The sequence below is a fragment of the Schistocerca piceifrons genome, chromosome 9 (genome assembly GCF_021461385.2).
Source record: "Schistocerca piceifrons isolate TAMUIC-IGC-003096 chromosome 9, iqSchPice1.1, whole genome shotgun sequence".
NCBI classification, from domain to species: Eukaryota; Metazoa; Arthropoda; class Insecta; order Orthoptera; family Acrididae; genus Schistocerca; species Schistocerca piceifrons.
The window spans coordinates 198567757-198588554 of record NC_060146.1 but is presented as its reverse complement, the minus strand read 5'-3'; the positions used below and the strand labels follow the sequence as shown (position 1 = coordinate 198588554).

Sequence of the window (20798 nt, the reverse complement as noted above, 5' to 3'; positions counted from 1 at the left end):
ATTATATTTAGTAGAGGGGCTAACTCAGCCACAAAGTCAATATAGAATCTGACAGGGATTACATCGAGGCCTGGAGCTTTACTCTATTTTAACGATTTCAGCTGTTTTCAACAGCATGACACTAATACTTATTTCATTCATCTTTCAGTGTCATGAAGATTTAATTGGGGTAATTCTTCTGGGTTTTCCTTTGTAAAGGAATGATTGAAAACAGAGTTTAGCATTTCATTTCTTGCTTTGCTACCCTCAATTTCAGTTCCTGCCTCGTTCGTTAGGGACTGGACACTAAATTTGGTACCACTAACAGCCTTTACACAGATCAGAATTGATTTGGATTTTGTGAAATGTCATTTGGCAATTTAATGCCACAATAGTCATTGAAGGCATCACACATTGCTCTCTTGACAGATAAACAAGTTTCATTCAGCATTTCTGTATTTATAGTGCAACACTTTGTTTTACACATATTATAAAAAAATATCTGTTTCTTTAAAAGTTTCTTATAGTGACTGTATAACATGGAGGTTTCGTTCCATTATGAACTGTTCTACTGGGTAAATATCTAGCCAGAGCAGGTTCAACTATTCTTTTAAACTTGAGCCAAAGTTCCTCAACATGCTCCTGACTTGTGCTGATAGTTTCAAGTTCCTCACTGAGATATGACACTTTTGATATTTTTATCTTGTTTACTGAACATATATCTCTCTCAGCTTGTTTTAGTTGTCCTTTGTACTTTGGTAATAACCTAGACTCTCGCTAATGCGGCCCTCAGTAGTCCGGCCTCTCAGTAATCCGGCTCACATCCAGCTTCTAGTTGCTCAAGCAGAAATGATGACAATACTGAGTTCTCATGTGTAACAACATTATTATTAAATACAATGTTAAACAATACTACACATGTTTGAAATTGTCACTTTTTTACTGTTCATTGTCAAGGCTTCTGAAAAAAAGCACCTTATGTTAGATGTCAAATAGAAACTCGAAATCAGACATAAGGTGAACTGAGGTTCTTCACAGGAAGCCACTGTTGCCGAGTACAATGTTGCGATGCAACTATTTGCGACAAAACTAAAAAGATAAAAAGCGTGCAGAAAAGTTATGATGAAAGTGATGAAGGAGGGGACGCAGGAGGAGAGGCCATGAAGAAATCTCACACTGTTGGAGCTAAAGCTGCAGACATCTTCCTTGATTACCAATGTCCAATACTGATGTAATGCTTGTAAAGTCATTGTGTGGTAAAGCATACTGCCGTCAAGTGTCTTCATTGTGACAAATAAAATTTGGGACATGTTTCATAGTGAGGGGTATTACCATATAAGAACACACTCAAAAACTTTGTTTTCTATGAAAATGAACGTGTCTCTGGATCAGTATTACACCTATTTTACAATAAATTTAAGACACTGTGAATAATAGGGCACTTCCGCTAATCCGGCACCCATACGTGCAAGAAATGGCCGGATTAGCGAGAGTCTAGTGTAATTGTTCCCACAACCGCTTCGTGGTCACTGATGCTAGTTTCGATTCGGACATCCTCAAAGGGATGCTGCTTTTAGACCCAATATATTTGCACTATGAGTGAGGTTCCCAACTATCTGTTCCAGGTCGTTTTCAGAGAAGGCATTTAGTAAAGTTTCACAGGAAGCCCACCACCAACACAACTGTAATTTTTCTAATTAATTGTTGGACTATGAAAGTCTCCATCGATGATTACAGTATGATTGGGGAACTTGACATACAAGTGAACTGAGGTTTTCTCTAAAAATTTCAGTTACATCAGGAGATGAACCTGATGGGTGACAGAAGGATCCAATTATTATTTTATGCCCAATCAGTCTGACATGCAGCTTCAATTTCTATCTCAGTGGGTTTGAGTTTGTCTACTGTGACAAAAACACCACCTCATTTCCCATTTGCCTACCCCTTTGATGTACACTTAAATTTTACCCAAAAATCTTACTGTTATCAATTTCAGGTTTCAGCCAGCTTTCTGTACCTAGTATTATGTGAGATACTAGTACTACAGAAACAGGAGGTACAGGCAGACTGCATTGTGTAGATTTGTCAACCGCATTTTCGCATATATGTGAATTTAGATTGAAGTCCAGTGCTGCAATCCGCTGACAACATGTGGAAGCAATAATGCATTAGCACGTCTCGACGCACATCTTCTGTCGTGTTTGATGAAATGTAAATTACTAGTTCAGGTCAGTAGTGCTGTGAAGTTGCACTTGACAGGGCCTATACTTAAAATGTCACATAAAAGGAAAGAAAGTGTGCTTGCCAAGAGAAAAAAAAGCATGTACGAAGGTCCTATTCATTAGAAACGAAGGTAGAACTTCTGGACCAGTATGAAAAATATGAGCATATTCACATTCCAGCATGCTTTAGGACTTAGTGACTCCACTGTAACAACTAGTCATGATAATGTGGTATCAGTTCGAAAAAATGCTCAATCTCAACTAAATGAAGTGTGACTAGAGATAGCAAATCTCACTCGGAGGCGATGAGTAGAATGGAAAAAACGTAAGCCATTGGACTGAGCACCACAACAAAAGCATATGCCTCTCTCTGGGGCTGCTATTCAAACTAAAGCCACGAGCTCGTATGCAGATATGATGAAAAAAAAGAGGACAATCCATCACCTTTCTCGGCCAGCTCAGGTTGGATTGGACTGATTGATTGATGCATAGTTCTGACTTCTACAACATTAAAATGACAAGAGAGGCAGCTGTGGCAAATGAAGTTGGAGCCAAGGAATTGAAGAAGAGGCTTATTTTGGAATCCAATGCCTAGTCGCATGCTCATTTCTATTGCTCTATAGAAGAAAACACAGCACTTTGGTTTAAGACTACCAAGGACAGATGCACATATCTTTTTGAAGGAAACGCTGCAGGGTATTGCAAATTAAAACCCTTTATGATCTGTGAAAATCCTAGGGTAATGAAGGGTTCTGATAACAGTGTATTATTGTTTGTTTCAGTGATAAATTTTTTAAAGTGTCTATATTTTGCTTTAAAATATGTTCCAGGAAGATAGCAAGGTTTATTTTTGACAAAAAATACTTAGAAACTGTGCTATCTTCAAGTTAATATGTCAGTAAACAAGAACCTAAGCGCATATTTTATATATAAAATTGCTCTTGATTGACGTGAACTCGATATGTGCGGATATTCTGTGGAACAAAACTATAGCGGATAATAAGATTTATCTTCATGTGTAAAAGTGTGAAAAAGCAGGAAGAAGAGCATGTCACCATGTTTAGACACTGCATATATAACACCACATCTATGTTTACCAACAAACTGTCCATTCCAAAAACCACATAGTAATTATCACTGCAGATATTCACAAACATATCTATGGATATCCACATCTGTGTTGGATTTTATCTGCAAAGTAATTACTACTGCTGATATATACACAAGTATCTGCATCCACACAGAATGCTAACTATTGTGTCTACATCTATATCTACACAACTACTCCACAATCCACACTTAACAGCTTTGCGGCAGATTCATCGAACCACTTCCAGATTGTTTTTGGACCACTCCATTTTCTAACAGCACGTGGGAAAAATGAACACACAAATTCTTCTGTGCAAGCTCTGATTTTTCTTATTAAACTGTCATTTCGCCCTATGGAGGTGGGAGTCGATAAAATATTTTGACATACTAGTCAGAGGATAATGCTTGTGATTGAAAATCTTGCCACAACAAAAAATGCTATTGTTGTACTGAGTGCCACACCAACTCGCTTATCACATCTGTGACGCACTCCCTCCCATCTCGCAACATACAAAACATTGTGCCCTTTTTTGAACTTCCCCCTGTGTCATTCCTGTCTGGTAAGGATCCCATACGGCATAGCAATATTCCAAAAGATGATGGACAAGCACAGTGAAGGCACTCTCTTTAGTTGATCTGTTGCATTTTCTAAGCATTCTACCAATAAAACACAGTCAGTGGTTCACCTTCCCCACATTATCTACATGATTATTCTAATTTAAGTTGAAACTTCCTGGCAGATTAAAACTGTGTGCCGGACCGAGACTCGAACTCGGGACATTTGCCTTTCGCGGCCAAGTGCTCTACCAACTGAGCTACCCAAGCATGACTCATGCTCTGCCCTCACAGCTTTACTTCTGCCAGTATCTCGTCTCCTGTGAGGGCGGGGCGTGGCGTGAGTCGTGCTTGGGTAGCTCAGTTGGTAGAGCACTTGCCCGCGAAAGGCAAAGGTCCCGAGTTCGAGTCTCGGTCCGGCACACAGTTTTAATCTGCCAGGAAGTTTCATATCAGCGCACACTCCGCTGCAGAGTGAAAATCTCATTCTGGCTAATTTAAGTTGTTCATCAATTTAATCCCTAAACATTTAATTCAATCAACAAATTTTAAATTTTTGTGATTTCTCATATAACTGAAATTTAATGGGTCCTGTTTAGTACTCACGTGTAGGACCTGACACTTTTTATTACTTCCAGGTCAACTGCCAATGTTCACACCACAAAGATATTTTGTCTATATCATTTTGCAATTTCTTTTGATCTTCTTATGACTTTAGTAGATTGTACTTGACAGCATCATCTGAAAACAATGTAAGAGGACCGCTCAGATCGTCCCCTAAGTCTTTGACATAGATTAAGAACAGCAAAGCACCTGTAACACTTACTTGTGAACCCCCAGATATCATCATTTTTTCACTCTATGACTTCCTGTTGATTACTACGAACTGTGACCTTCCATTTTGAAATAAATTTTCGACATTTGACTGTAAATTCAAATTCATTTCTTTCATGCAATCACGATTTCATCTTTATAGCCTTTCTCAAGCGCAAGATGAAATGTCGAAATGCCCGACCTACCCTCATGACACATTATCATAATTGAAATAACATTTATCATCGTATTACGTGATATGAGGGTGTATGTAAGATACATAACATGGCTAACATTGCACAGAGTGAGTAAACATTAACTGTAATGCATATATGGCAGTCAATACATTGTTGTGGCCTGCATTCATCACATCCACCCCACCAGATGACAGGAAATGACAAATACAGTCGACAACTGAGATGATACCCCATAGGCAAGCAATACAATTAGAAGTCACTTTTGAGGAAAAGTCTTCTGCAAGTATAGAAATATTGAATCAACTTTAGATCCCCGGTTGACAGCCCTCATTAATCTGTGTGAATAAAGAGCCTGCCGAGTTTCACAAAAATGATATTTTCTGAAACCATCCCGGTTATGTCAATAGATTTTTTTTTTTTTTTAATGTTTGAATACAGTATAAGTTCAAAAATCCTACTACAAATCAATGTCAGTGATGTGGGGTCAATAATTCAGCAGCTTATTCCTATTTCCTTTCTTGTGTAGTGGTGTCACCTGAGCAATTTCCCAGTCTTTAGGTACAGCTCATTCACTGAGCCAGTGGTCGCACATGGTTGCTAAAAATAGAACTGTTTCATAAGAATACTCCGAAAGGAATCAAATGGTACAAAATCAGGACCGGAAGATCTGTCTTTACTGAGTCACTTAAGTTGCTTGGTTACATCACGGTTATCTATTTCTAAGTTACGTATGCACATATTGTGCTTATAGTCATTTAACTAACGATTTATTGGATGGCACTAATGGAAAGTAAAAACGCTCAAATGTGAGTAAAGCATTTTACACAACATATTACTGCAAAAAAATCATGTCATATCAGTACAGGTACTGAACATTCTGTACAAATGATAAGAAATGCTTATTTTTACAGTTGTATACCATAAACGAAAGACTGATCTTCAGATTTGAGCACTTATCACTGGCAACTGGTCAACATCTTCTGGTAAAAATAATCAGCCCAAAATTATGCAAGAAATAAGTCTAATACATCACACCCTTGGTAAATACATTTTACATTATTACAATCAATTCATATTGCAGGTCCAACAGGTACAACAAGATTCCCAACAATCAACAATGGCGGACACTCAATCTAAAGGTGATTATTACATTTAACTAAAACTGGTCACCAACCATTTGACACACAACTAAGAGTGTAAAACTAAGGTCTTCCTACAATATATAGAGCTATGATATATCTCACAACAAAATGTAGTCCATTCCCATCGATAGAGATTTTGAAGGAATTTTTTCTGATCTGCAGAACTGAAATGAAGAATTAACAGCAGAATCCGATATCGGTATGCCAACTCACAACCAAACTGTCACCTTTCAATCTAACCTAGACCTCTGACAATGCTACACTTCAGTAAGTTGTCACATCTGAAATTTCATACTCACATTTGTTGGTTTCACCTACTCACAATCAAACTGTCCCCTTCCAACCTAACTTAGTCCTCGGGCTAGTCTACAGATCAGTCTGTCACTGCAACCTACATTTCAAAAACTATTATGGGCAGGAAAGAAATATTGTCATTGTTCATCAATATTGTCACATTGCTTGTTGAAGGCAGTATCTACCCACCAGAAAACTACCACACGGGTAAGCAAAAGTTGTAGCCTCTGAGTTTCGAAAGGTTGCATTATGCCTTACAGAAGTTGCCACCGTTTGCGACACAATTGGTGAAAGAGCATTTACGGGGTTGGCAGCTGTTGTGTTTCATGTCAATGTTGATAACAATTTGTGTGATGAACAATGGGAACTGAACAAGGCAGTCAGTAGAGAATCAAAACGTTTGTTTGTAAGTTTCTGCAGTCCTTAAATCAAGTTAGCTGGAGGGCATTGTAAAAATTCAAAGAAGGGCTGCTCCTTTTGTATTATTATGAAGTATGAGAGAGGGTCATAGATACAATAAGTGAGCTGGGGTGGTTATCGCTAATAAAAAGGTGTTTTTTGTTGCAGCAAGGTCTTTTCATGAAATTTCAATCACCTGCAAATGCAAAGATATTTTTCTGATTCCCAGCTACACAGGAAGAAATGATAATCATAATAAGATAAGAAAAATCAGGAGTAGGACAGAAATACTTAAGCATTCATTTTTCCTGCCGACTAAGAGTTGGGTGGTATAGGAATATCAAGAAGGTGACTTACTGAACCCTCTGCTAAAAACTTCAGGTGACATACAGAACAGTCATGTAAGTGTAGATATATTTTGTTCTTTCATGTTAGGGTCATTCCATGTCAAGTCACCCAGGCCTTGACACCAACCATGTCAGATTTTGATGAAACTTGGTACAATTACTTCTTTTATCATCCTGAAAGCACTTTTGCTCTTTCTCTGATAGTTTTTTTTTATAAATTTTTAAAGTTTTTAGATTTGGCGTAGTTTCAGCAGTTGGAAATCATAACTTAAACGCGTCCTCACAACTAAAAAAATTTGTATATTAAAGAATACTCAAGATATCAGTATGAAATTTTGGAATAAGTTTGTGTATTATATCTAAATGTTAAAAAAATTACCATAAAGACATATTTAAACCTTCCAAATGAATAAAAATTTACAAGTTTTTTTTTTAGCTAACGGATGTTTAGTTTTACAAGAACTGCAATATCTAGAGTCTCAGACCTCATAGAAAGCTCAAATTTGTTTTAAAATACTCTTAATTGTATAGGCTATTAGATAAAAGAAAAATTATGTTGGCTTTTTAGCCTGTTTAATAGTTATCTAATTTTTAAAATAATATTAATTATATTTTAAAAATAAAAAGTACCAAGTGACTTAGACACCGAAAATAAGTTTTTGTCTTCTTCGAGTAACAATGTACACTTGGATTTTGTTTTGTTACTCCTGTGTTTTGAAATAAAAAATTATTACAGTGTAAAATAGTGCTTGGATAGTATTTTATTAAGTTTATTCAAACTTTCAGTAAGTACTGTTACTTAGTTTACAGAGATTCTTTTCCAATATCCTATAAAAGTAACCAGAACAGTAATCAGACCAAAAGTGAAATCAGTATGTCAGATATTCAAACTTGTAGCATAGGGTTATTTAAAAAATCTGACTGTTTCCAAACAACCTACACACCCTCAAAAAAGTTACAGCCGGTATCTGAATTGAGCGAGAAAGAAAAAGATTTGATCCACTTACGATCTGGAGTTAATCTGTGTGAATTTAAGAATATATGTTCATACCACAGCTACTACTTTTTAAACGTTTTTGAAAAGTATCAAACAACATGTGTAGACCCACTAAAAAACACAAAAAGTCCTTCAAAAAACCATTGAGAAGAAATCATTGAGAAGTGTAGGCTTGGATCTTTCTAAACAATTACTGACAAAAAATATTAACATAAAACCTGGACAAAAGTTTTGCTCAACATGCCGTAACTTTTGTGAGGAAAAATAAAGAGTTGAAATCAATGAAAGTGAAACAGATGATGAAGTCATGGTTGAATTAGAATCACAGGAATCCAGAAATGAATCCCTCGTACAAACAAACATTGCTCTTGATAATTTAGGTTTAACACCGATAGAGCTTCATGGCTTGTCAGAACAAAGTAAAGGGTCTTATTTTAAAAGGAAGGTTAGCAGTATTGAAAAGACTGCAAAAAAGGCGGTTTCAAAAGCATTAAAATATGATGCACCAAGTTCTGATGATGACGAAGAAGATACAAGTGTGGTTGAGAAAGCAAAGGATTTTGATGTAATGATTTATCTTATGAAAGAGAAGATTTCATCTGTTGGGAGGTCTAGAAAAATCCAGATTCTGACCTTGGCTCCAGATTCTTGGAGTCAAAATAAAGTGATGAAAGAATTTAATGTGAGTGAGTACATGGTGCGACAAGCTAGAAAGCTAAAATTTGAAAAGGGTATTTTGGAAACTCCTGGTCCAAAAAAAGGTAAAACTCTTTCTGAAAATACAGTAAGACTTGTAACAGATTTTTATGAAAAGGATGGAAGTTCCAGAGTGCCACCTGGAACAAAAGACAAAGTAAGTGTTCAAAAAATGTGTACATGCAAAAAAAGACTCATTTTGTGTAACTTGAGAGAACTATATTATTCTTTCTAATGGGAGAATCCCGAGGTAGAAGTAGGATTTTCAAAATGTTGTTTCTTGAGACCTAAATGGTGTATCCTTGCTGGTGCTGCAGGCACACACACTGTATGTGTATGCAGTATCCACCAGAATGTTAAACTATTACTGGATGCTGCGAAAATTGAAGAATCTTATAAAGACCTAATTAAGATGCTTGTGTGCAACATGGAAAACCAAAACTGCATGCTACGTCATTGCGACAGCTGTACTGCAAATACTACACTAACTGAGTACTTATCTGAAAAACTGAGTGTATGTGTGGATGGATATGTGCGTGTGTGCGAGTGTATACCTGTCCTTTTTTCCCCCTAAGGTAAGTCTTTCCGCTCCCGGGATTGGAATGACTCCTTACCCTCTCCCTTAAAACCCACTTCCTTTCGTCTTCCCCTCTCCTTCCCTCTTTCCTGATGAGGCAACAGTTTGTTGCGAAAGCTTGAATTTTGTGTGTATGTTTGTGTTTGTTTGTGTGTCTATCGACCTGCCAGCGCTTTTGTTCGGTAAGTCACCTCATCTTTGTTTTTATATATAAACTAAGTGAAGATTATGATTTAGAAGAAGAAATTGTAATCAGTCAGTGGGTTAACACAGACGGGCAGAAATGATCAAACAGTCTATCGGTGTTGAAGACTACATTTCTTTATTGGTTAGGTCATTGGAAAAGCTCACCCCGCACTCATTTATAGCAAAATCCCAATCAGCAGCCTTTAAAAGATTGAAAGAAGACCCACCACCCAAAACAGCAATTATTGTGATGGGTTTCAGTGAAAATTATTCGTTTGTTATACAAAATGAGATCCAAAGTTACCACTGGAATAGAGGTGGTTGTACTCTACACCCAGTTGGAGTTTTTCTAAGAAATGAGGAAAACAATGTTTTTGTTTCCAACCAATGTTTTATTAGTGATGACCAAGAACGTGATACTGGTTTTGTTAACTTTGTACAAAAATAAATTACAAAGTGGCTGTCATCACATCATACTGACATTGACTCAGTTCACTACCTTACAGATGGTTGTGCTGGGCAGTACAAAAATAGAAACAGTTTTAAAAATTTGACTGAACACTTGAGAGACTTTAATTTGAAGGCCCAACACTCTTTTTTTGCAACAAGTCATGGGAAGTCAATTTGTGATGGCCTAGGAGGAACTATTAAAAGAATTTTAAGGAAAGCTAGTCTACAGCTTTCAGACAAAGAACAAATAATGACAGTAATCGATGTGTGTTCATTTTCACTTTATTGACAAAAAAGAAGCTGATTTGCTACGGTTAAAAATAGAAAACCGTTTTTCAGCATCCCGAACCATTCCTGGAACAACAAGTTTTCATAACTTCAAACCACTTCCAACAAACAACCTTGAAATTAGAAGGACTACAGATAGTGTAAAACCCTCCTTACTCTTTTCTTTCCATTCATCTTCTGACTGGGTTCGTGTTGAACCATCCATAAATAGCTATGTGGCTGTAAATTATGATGGTAACTGGTACTTTGGACTGGTAAAAACAATATTCAATGATGATGAAGATGCAGAAATTCTATTTCTACATCCTTCAGGACCAGCTGCATCATTTTATTGGCCTGAAAGAGAAGATTCTTGCATAGTGCCTTTGGAGCACATAGTCTGTGTAGTAGACGCACCTCAATCAAGTGGCACTGGAAGAATGTATTACTTCAATAAAGACTGTATCAAAAGAACTGAAAGCTCTTGCATGAAGTGGAAAAACAAGTTGAATCAGCATTAATGTTTATTAAAAAGACAAAATTACTCAAAAAATTCAATGTTTCAAGCAATCAGTTGGGTTTCATAGAAAATATTAATATATTTTAATAGTATCATTTTTATCTTCAAATATGTATAATAAATGAACTTGCTGCAACAATTCATGATGTTATCTAGAAGAGTTTTTAAGATAAGCAATTTTAAAGTTTTGAATACAAATTAAATTTACCATTTCGAAAGGTTCGGAAAACGCAAAACATAAAAACTTAAAAAATTTATAAAAAAACTATAGGAGATACAGCAAAAAAATTTTGCAGGTGTTGTCAGGATGGTATTAGAACCATTTGATCCAAATTTCATGAAAATCTAAGGAGGTGGGTGTAAAATTTATTTTTTATTGGGTGATTTGATGTGGAATGACCCATTAGAATTTAATCACAGAGTCATAATTTTCAACAAAATCGGAAATAAGGCATTCAAGTAGGTAATTTCGAAGTCAAACATATATCACAGACTACTCTACACAGCAATCTATTCAGGCACTCTTATTGTCATGTTCAGATTCATTGCCTTCACCAACTCTAATGCAAATTTTCACATTCCAGCCTCACCTAGGCCTTGAGCGTCAATACAGATCAGTCTCTCAGCACATCCTGCTTTCGCCTTCATCAAATAAATATGAAAATCGGTAACCAACCTCAAAATTCATAACAGCCAGGTCAGTAAAAGTTACTCTGCTGCTCCTCATATTAAAAACAAATGTAATCAATTTGTATCATCTGTTGAAAGAAATCACTAGCACCAGTGGTTCTAGTCGGTTACCTATACTATCACCCGATTCAACATGTTACACAAGAGTTGCTGGCACTCCAAGTGCATTTCAGCTAAACACTTCCATATCTAGCCACAATACTTTCATCTCCAATGTGGGAAATTAAGAGAACACAATCGTAATTGAAGAATATCTCATGTTGTGCAATGCAGATACAGGCAAGTATAGCAATAATTCTGTCTCTTGAGGTAAAATTCTTACATCGTCTCAAGTCAATCCAGAGGTTGTCTGTGTGGTCTGTCTGCATATCCATCGCTAAGCTATAGAAACCACCTAGCAACTAACTACTCTCATACAGTCGCTATTGGAGAGGATTTATAAGCAACAAAAATGTAGTTCTTTTGCATAAAACATGGCGTGTAAGCAACAGAGATTTATTTCATTTGCACAAAACATGCTGTGTCATCTGGGAATAGACATACATACTGACAGAATCGTTTCTGCGAAATATTCAAAAAGAATTATTTCCAGCATAAACTGACAGGTGGTAGTTAGTACATGTCAGTGCTATACATAACTTCTCAATGTGAATGTAATTTCTTCTGGCCAGCTTTGTGCTATACAATAATGTGTGTGTACATAATTAAATAAAAGAATTTTGCTTACCAGAAAGTCACTATATGCTTTCCTTTGTCTGTATGCCTAGCGTATGAACACAACTGTTGTTATATTATTTTACAATTATAACATGTGCTTAAAAACAGGTCCTGATAAATGTAAAAACCTATGAAACATAACAACATTCACTCACTCCAAGGTACATTGAGCATTACAGTCAATAACGTTTGAATAATTCCTTATTTTCATGTTCCCACAAATTATCACCATTGATGCCATTGAAAAACAGTGAAGTCTGAGCAAAGTCTATTATATATAAAATTCTAGCTGAACCAACTACAAAATACAAAGAACTAAACACTTTGAAACCATAGGTAGGCTACAACAGTGCTTATAGCCCATCAATAAATTAGATACAAAAATGAAATCCAACCAAACATCTTCAACATTTCGGTGCTCAGCAGCAAATGTCCATGCTTTTTTTCAAATAGTTAATAATACAAGAACAGTCAACCGAACTTATCCCATATCACTGTTCCATACAATAACATTTATATCTTTCTGCAGTTGTTTGAATATACATTGCACAAAATACAGGGTAATGGCAGCGAAAAATAACTATTGCTATTGGCGGGGGGGGGGGGGGGGGGGGGGGGGGGGGTTTACTTCCTGTGAAGGCTTATTTTAACGTTTATGATTTCTCTTGCTGTTTCGCAACTTTTCGCAACTGCCGCTGCCAAATGAAATAAAGCGAAAGCAACGTTCTGTTAAAAGCTATACTTACACGTTTCTCTATACTGAGAGGTTCTTTGGTTTCTGTCACAGCTTCTTTCTGAATTACTATTCGGTTTACAGTTAACAACACCAGGTCACCAATTTTCACACCATAATCGAATAATTGATATTGGTCTTCTAACTGGAATGGACAATGGTATGTTATTTTAACTAGAAAAAAAACCACACACCTGTCAAACGAGAACACGTATATACGCACACACACACAAAAAAATTACATTGTACCTGTTTCCGTCTATGTGTCAGACGTTGATCTTCTGGATCCACAGAGAAAATATTGGCAAGTTTTTCTTTCAATTCTTTTATCTGCATCGACAAAGTGGTTGTTACAGTTTCGACTCGTTTACCAGGTCCTCTAACTTTCACAAACATCGTATAAAATTATGTTTACAAGCTAGACGTCAATTGTTCTCAAGTAGCACAAAAAAAAGTAGAAACTACATGGTGACTACAACAGTACTGCCAACGTTTCTGTAAGTTTATGGATTTAAGAAACCTGCCCTCATATTTATTTATTTTCATTGCACACGCAAGAGGCGCATATAGTTGGTACCGGATTATGAGTAGAGCATGACAGTTATTAGATTATATTTCAGAGTTTTTTCTTGAGAAAGAGAAACGTACTTGATTTCATAACCAATAATTTTGTATATCGCATTGTTTGTAAAGTAAAGTAGCCAAGCCGAACAACACTTCGTCTTTACTCTTTAAAATGGTGATCATTTGTGTCAACAGCGCTATTATTAATGCTTTAGTTAACATAAATTTTTGTTTTAGGAACTAGTATTTCCGATGCTATGTTGTGGTATTCTGTGAAAATATTGCGATAACTAAAACGTTGTTGAAATAATGATTCAAACGGATGTGAAGCATATATTTATTTCTTCACAGTTTTCTATCCTTCGCGGTTTCTTGTATGGTAGGAATCAAGAAGTGTATTACGGCTGCCCGCATATAAGCGGGTAGACGCAGGGACTAATTGCAAATGCCAAAGGTGCATACTTATTTTCTCCTGAAGCAACATCACCTTCATAAATAATGCCCAAAGCTAAAAATTCTCACCTACCTGCTACATAGCTACTCCCACAAGTTAAAATCCAAACGCCCTCCCCAAAAGCTTGAATCATATATTGTCAAATAGGGTCACTTGAAATAGTGGGGTTACTTGAAATACTTGTGTCATATCTCGCTTCTACATTCTTGGCAACGCTGATTTGTAGTGTATTTCATTTGATGTGTGTTCAGACAAATGAAGGAAGTTTTGTATGTGATTTCTGGAATAAATTTGTCATAAACTACTACATTAAGCACTTTTTAAGAAATTTTAATCACAGGGACATTTCTTAACCTAAAAATAGACCTCTGTAAACTTCTGCTGTAAAACGAAATACAGAGAAGTAAGATTATTGAAACTCTGAAGCTGTCTAACCTCACTTATTGTCAAAACGGCTACAGTATCAATCTTTCAATAGCTCTCCATCTTTTTGATATATATTTCATTTTAATTTTTAATGACAGGAGTGGGGTAACTTGAATGGGTGTTTCAAGTACCCCTATACATTTCAAGCTCCCCCAAGCTGAAATGTAAATACCATTTCACCCTGTAATTTCATAGCTAGATAGACAGAATATGGTGATTTTATATTTTTATTTTGGTTTATTTCAGTCCAAGATGTCAAGAGTGTATAAAACTACCCCTGGTTCTCGAAAATACAGAAATTATTCAGAAGAAACCTTACAGGAGGCTTTGAAGGAAATACAGAGTGGTGTTATTTCACTGAATAAAGCAGTACAGAATCTCTGCAGGAACTCTTAGCAAAAAGTTATGTGGAAAACATACAATAAAATGTTGGCCAACCAACAATATTGACACCTGAGGATGAAAAAGGTCTTGCAGAGAGTCTGGCAAGTGAATTGAGGTTTCTGTTGATTCATTTAGACGTTCGTCTCATTGTGAAAGGGTTTTTAGATGGAAGAGACATTGTAGAGAATCGCTTTAACAAAAAATATGCCTGGCGTTGATTAGGTCAGAGAGTTCCTTGATAGACATCGATCAGTACTGTCATAGCGCTTGTGCCAGAATATAACTGAAGCAAGAGCAGCTCTCACTGCAGAAATGATTGTAGAGTATTTTGAGGGACTGAGAAAATCACTGGATGGGGTGGCTCAAGATGCAATTGTAAATTATGGTGAGAGCAACATGACTAATGACCCACAAAGAAAAATAGTTGCTACTCACAGGGGATATAAGCATTCAGACCGAATAATTGATCACTCAAAGTCTAGTGTGTCTGTAATGTTTAGTGCTTCAGCCTCAGGAGTTCTTCTAGCAATCAATGTTTGTTACAAAGCTGAACACATGTATGACTCATGGACTGAAGGGGGCCCTACTGGCTCTTGATACAGCGGATTTAAAAATGGGTGGTTCAATTGAATTGTTTTTGAGGACTGGTTTCAAAGTGTTGCCTTGCCATGCCTCAAGAAGTTTGATAAAGACTCTCCTAAAGTACTCACTGGAGATAATCTCAGCAGCCACATTTCTTTGACAGTTATCAGTGAGTGCAAAGAGAACAACATTCGTTTTGTTCTTCTTCCCCCAAACACTACCCATTTGTGTCAACCTCTTGATGTAATATATTTCAGGCCTCTTAAGAGGTCTTGGTGGAAGGTTCTCGATGGATATAAGACAAAGCACAGAGGACCCATTCCAAAAGATTGTTTCCCTCATCTGCTGAAGAAGTGTTTGACTCAATTAGAAAAAGATGGTTCATCTAAGCAAAACCTGATGGCAGGGTTTGAGGCCACAGGCGTCATGCCTTTGACTAAAGATTAGGTTCTGAAAAACGTACCAAAAGGAAATGAAGAAACTGAAGATGTTGAATCTTGGTCTGACAGCTTAAAAGAGTATTGGGAGGAATTTAAGAGATCTGAAACCTCACAAACCAGTGCTAAACCTTCAGTCAGCCAGTGCTCTAAACCCCAGTCCAGGAAGAAGAAGTGCCTTGCTATAACACCAGGAAGAAGTGTTTCGGTGGATGATGTTCAGAAACTACATCTACATCTACATACATACTCCGCACTCCACCATACAGTGCGTGGCGGAGGGTACCTCGTACCACAACTAGCATCTTCTCTCCCTGTTCCCCTCCCAAACAGAACGAGGGAAAAATGACTGCCTATATGACTCTGTACGAGCCCTAATCTCTCTTATCTTATCTTTGTGGTCTTTCTACGAAATATAAGTTGGCAGCAGTGAAATTGTACAGCAGTCACCCTCAAATGCTGGTTCTCTAAATTTCCTCAGTAGCGATTCACGAAAAGAACGCCTCCTTTCTTCTAGAGACTCCCATCCGAGTTCCTGAAGCATTTCTGTAACACTCGCATGATGATCAAACCTACCAGTAACAAATATAGCAGCCCGCTTCTATGTCCTCCCTCAATCTGACCTGATAGGGATCCCAAACGCTCGATCAGTACTCAAGAATAGGTCGTATTAGTGTTTTATAAGTGGTCTCCTTTACAGATGAACCACATCTTCCCAACATTCTGCCAATGAACCTTCTCCACAACTGCCATTACATACTTGTCCCACTTCATATCGCTCAGCAATGTAACGCCCATATATTTAATCGACGTGACTGTGTCAAGTGCTACACTACTAATGGAGTATTCAAACATCACGGGATTCTTTTTCCTATACATCTGTATTAATTTACATTTATCTATATTTAGAGTTAGCTGCCATTCTTTACACCAATCACAAATCCTGTCCAAGTCATCATGTATCCTCCTAGAGTCACTCAACGACGACACCTTCCCGTACACCACAGCATCATCAGCAAACGGCCGCACATTGCTATCCACCCTATCCAAAGGTCATTTATGCAGACAGAAAGCAACAGCGGACCTACCACACTTCCCTGGGGCACTCCAGATGATACCCTCACATCCTACGAACACTCACCATCGAGGACAACGTACTGGGTTCTAATACTTAAGAAGTCTTCGAGCCACTCGCACCAATCCCATATGCTCGTACCTTAGTTAGGAGTCTGCAGTGGGGCACCGAGTCAAACGCTTTCCGAAAGTCAAGGAATATGGCATCCGTCTGATACCCTTCATCCATGGTTCGCAAGATATCATGTGAAAAAAGGGTGAGTTGCGTTTCGCAGGAGCGATGCTTTCTAAAGCCATGCTGATGCATGGACAGCAACTTCTCTGCCTCAAGGAAATTCATTACATTCGAACTGAGAATATGTTCGTGAATTCTGCAACAAACCGATGTTAAGGATATTGGTCTGTAATTTTAAGGATGCGTCCTTGTACCCTTCCTATATACAGGCGTCACCTGCGCTTTTTTTCAGTCGCTCGGGACTTTACGTTTCGCGATAAATGCAAGCTAAGTAAGGAGCCAATGCAGTAGAGTACTCTCTGTAAAACCGAATTGGAATCCCATCAGGACCTGGCGATTTATTTATTTTCAACCCATTCAGCTGCTTCACAGCCCCAGGGATGTCTATCACTATGTCCTCCATACGGGAATCTGTACGAGACTCAAACAGCGGTATGTTTGTACGATCCTCCTGCGTGAAAGATTTCTCAAATGCTAAATTTAAAATTTCACCTTTCGTTTTGCTGTCTTCCGTTGCCAGGCCAGACTAATCAGTGAGTGACTGGATGGAAGCCTTCGACCCGCTTACCGATTTTACGTAAGACCAGAATTTCCTTGGCTTTTCAGCAAGATCTTTTGCTAAGGTATGACAGTGGTAGTGGTTGTATGCTTCGCGCATCGATCTTTTTACAGTAGCACGAATCTCTGCTATCTTTTGCCTGTCCTCATTCTCCCGATCTTTCTTGTACCGCGAGTGCAACTGTCTTTGCTTCCTGAGCATTCTCCGAATTGCGCTGTTAAACCACGGTGGGTCTTTTCTGTCCGTAACCCACTTTTTCGGCACATACTTGTCCTATACGTGATTTACAATATGTTTAATATTTGCCCATAATTCTTCCACGTCCATCGTACCGGAAGTAAATGTAGTCGATTCATTTACTGAGTGGGACGCTAACAACTGCTTATCTGCTCTTTCTAGTAAGAATACTCTCCCAGCTTTCTTGACCGACTTTTTAGCTTTCGTAACCATAGTCCTAATGAAAACATCATGATCACTAATCCCTGCCTCAACACTGACACAGCCGATGAGGTCTGGTCTGTTCGTGGCTACCAGATCTAAAATATTTTCATTACGCGTTGGCTGTCGATTTAGCTGCTCAAGACAGTTTTCGGATAATGTGTTTAAAAGTAATTCACACGACGGCTTGTCTGTACCGCCTTTAATGAATCCATAGACATCCCAGTCTGTACTAGGTAGGTTGATGTCGCCTCCGACTAATATAGCATGATCCGGGTACTTCTGCGATATAGAGTGTAGACTCCCTTTGAATGATTATAGAACTGTCACGGTGGAACCTGGTGGCCGGTAATAACACCGAACAATTAACTTTATTTCTCCTAGCCCTGTTAAACGTGTCAAGATAACTTCACAATCACACTCTACTTCGACCTCAGTAGACACAATATTTTTGTCAACTGTAATGAAGACACCACCTCATACGGTGTTTAATCTGTCTTTCCGATACATGTTCCAACCCTCACTAAATATTTCAGAACTTCCTATCTCAGGGTTCAGCCAGGTCTCAGTCCTGACAATAATTTGCGCACCACACGCTTCCTGGAGGGCAGTAAATTCAGGAACTTTATTCCGAACACTCTGGAAATTTACTGCTAATATCTTGATAGCTGAAGTATCTTTACACTGAGCACGTCCTGATTTCCCTGCCTGCATGTCGACTGGTGATTGTGTAAGTAGGCTGTTTAGGTTCTTATATTGGTAACGCCACGTAGCACTCTGTATGAAAATCACTGGCTGTGCTGTGTGCAGTCTGTGGCCAGTTTGCATTGTTGTTTGCCATTGTAGTGTTGGGCAGCTGGATGTGAACAGCGCGTAGCGTTGGGCAGTTGGAGGCAGTGTTGCCAATTTAGCGACTTTGTCGCTAGAAATGGCGACTTTTGCCCTTGTCTTAGCGACCAAAAAAACTTTTTAGCGACAAAAATTATTTATCTACTTATCTGGCGACTTTTGGAGTACTGACGACTTTTGAAGTACAAATCAAAACTATTTTGGGCCAGTATTTTCATTAACAAAAGTAAGATTTTAACTATAGAATGGGTACTACACTGACTTTGTTCTAGATTTACTAAGTTAAATTAAGTTCTTAGTAGATCGTGTAGCATTGTTCAGCATTTAGTAAACCTGAATGTGGGAATTGCCTACAGAGTAAGAAAACCTTGACTATAGAACAATTCATTATTCATTACCCACTAGCCTGTTATCGTCGATAGCGTATCGATCTATAATTCTTCAACTTTGTAACTCCCTTTATTTTTCGAATTGACAAAAAACATACGTAATATTAAGTATAATAAAATACGTTTCTGTCCAGCAACCTCTAATTTTTCGAAATGTTAACTCGCTGTCAAATTATTACCACATGCACAGTGGTAACGCAAGAACAATTCGGTGGGGGTATCTCAGACATTATTACGTTTTAAACAATGAACTATAGGACTGATACCAAGTGAGTAGATTGTTTCATGACCTCTAGTTCGCCTGAGTTTTAACGTATTTTCAGTGATTATAAATTGGTGAAACTTATGTTGTGGTGGCTTACATAATGTATTTACCCCAGAAGAAGAAGCAGTACGCTCAAAAATATCGGGATGCGTGTGAAGCAGAACCCGAATTCAATGGGTGGCTGAAACCAGTCGCTGGAGACTTATCCAAGGCAAGATGTCAAGTATGTGCAACAGAGTTTTATGCTAAATTGTGTGATATTAGAAAGCATTCGAAAACTATTAAGAATACTGTGCAAGAAAGTGTTTTCCGGTGATGAGAGCGTTAAAAACATGCAATTGCGTCGTACAAAGTGTACTAACATTATAACTGAAGTTTTGGCTCCATATTTTACACAATCATTGGTTGAAGAAATAGGTAACCAAAAATACAGTGTACTACTAAATGATTTCACAGATGTATCAATATCTAAAATGCTAGGTATCGTTATACGGTACTATAGTGTAAACAACCAAACTATTAGATCAGCATTTCTCAAACTCGTTGTAGTAGAAACTGCAGATGCAAGAAATCTGGCTGCTGTTCTTGTGAATTCTTTGAAAGATCTCAAACTTCCAATAGCTAATATGGTAGGAATTGGCACAGATAGTGCTTCTGCAATGGTTGGAATAAAAAATGCGCTTTTCGAACAACTCAAGAGAGAATATAGTTTGAATCATTTGGTATTGATCCGTTGCATTTGTCACTCTCTTCAGCTTGCAGTTTCGCACGCCTCAGTGAATACCATACCTAGAAACACAGAGCTTCTTGTACGGGACATCTACGATTGGTTCTCCATTTCACCCAAAAGACAAGAGGAATATAAAAAGGTTTATGAGACAAATTGTGGAAAACAGCCACTAAAAATTTTGAAGGTCTGTGCAACACGTTGGCTTTCAATTGAACCAGCAATACGAAGAATTCTGGAGCAGTGGGAAGAACTAAAGCTACATTTCTCACTTCCCATGGCTCAAGACAATTGTTACACTGCCGATCTTTTGTACAAGATGTATTGTGACGACTCAAATCATCTTTACATGTCTTACCTTAAACATGATTTAAAAGACGTACAAATAGCAATAAAAGCTTTTGAAGGATAAGAGAATGACCTCACTAAATTACTAGATACTCTTGTAGTTCTCATGCGGTCATTCGGACAAAACATAGTTTTTCCAACTCTTGATTTGTTGACAACACCAGTTCCAAGCGAATGTATGTGCGAAAATCCGAACC

At 37.7% G+C, this 20798-nt stretch overlaps 1 protein-coding gene across 1 annotated transcript in view; it reads right to left on the bottom strand.

Moving 5' to 3' along the window:
* The window catches only part of LOC124717352 (E3 ubiquitin-protein ligase UHRF1-like), a 168114-nt gene extending 154815 nt beyond the window's left edge, over positions 1-13299 (bottom strand). Inside the window, exons 1-2 of the mRNA XM_047244181.1 lie at positions 13120-13299; positions 12884-13015 (exon numbers count right to left, since the gene is read on the bottom strand). Coding sequence (XP_047100137.1) covers positions 12884-13015; positions 13120-13266 — 279 coding nt within the window. The 5' untranslated portion in view covers positions 13267-13299. The remainder of the gene's footprint in view (positions 1-12883; positions 13016-13119) is intronic.
* Positions 13300-20798: the final 7499 nt, after the last annotated feature.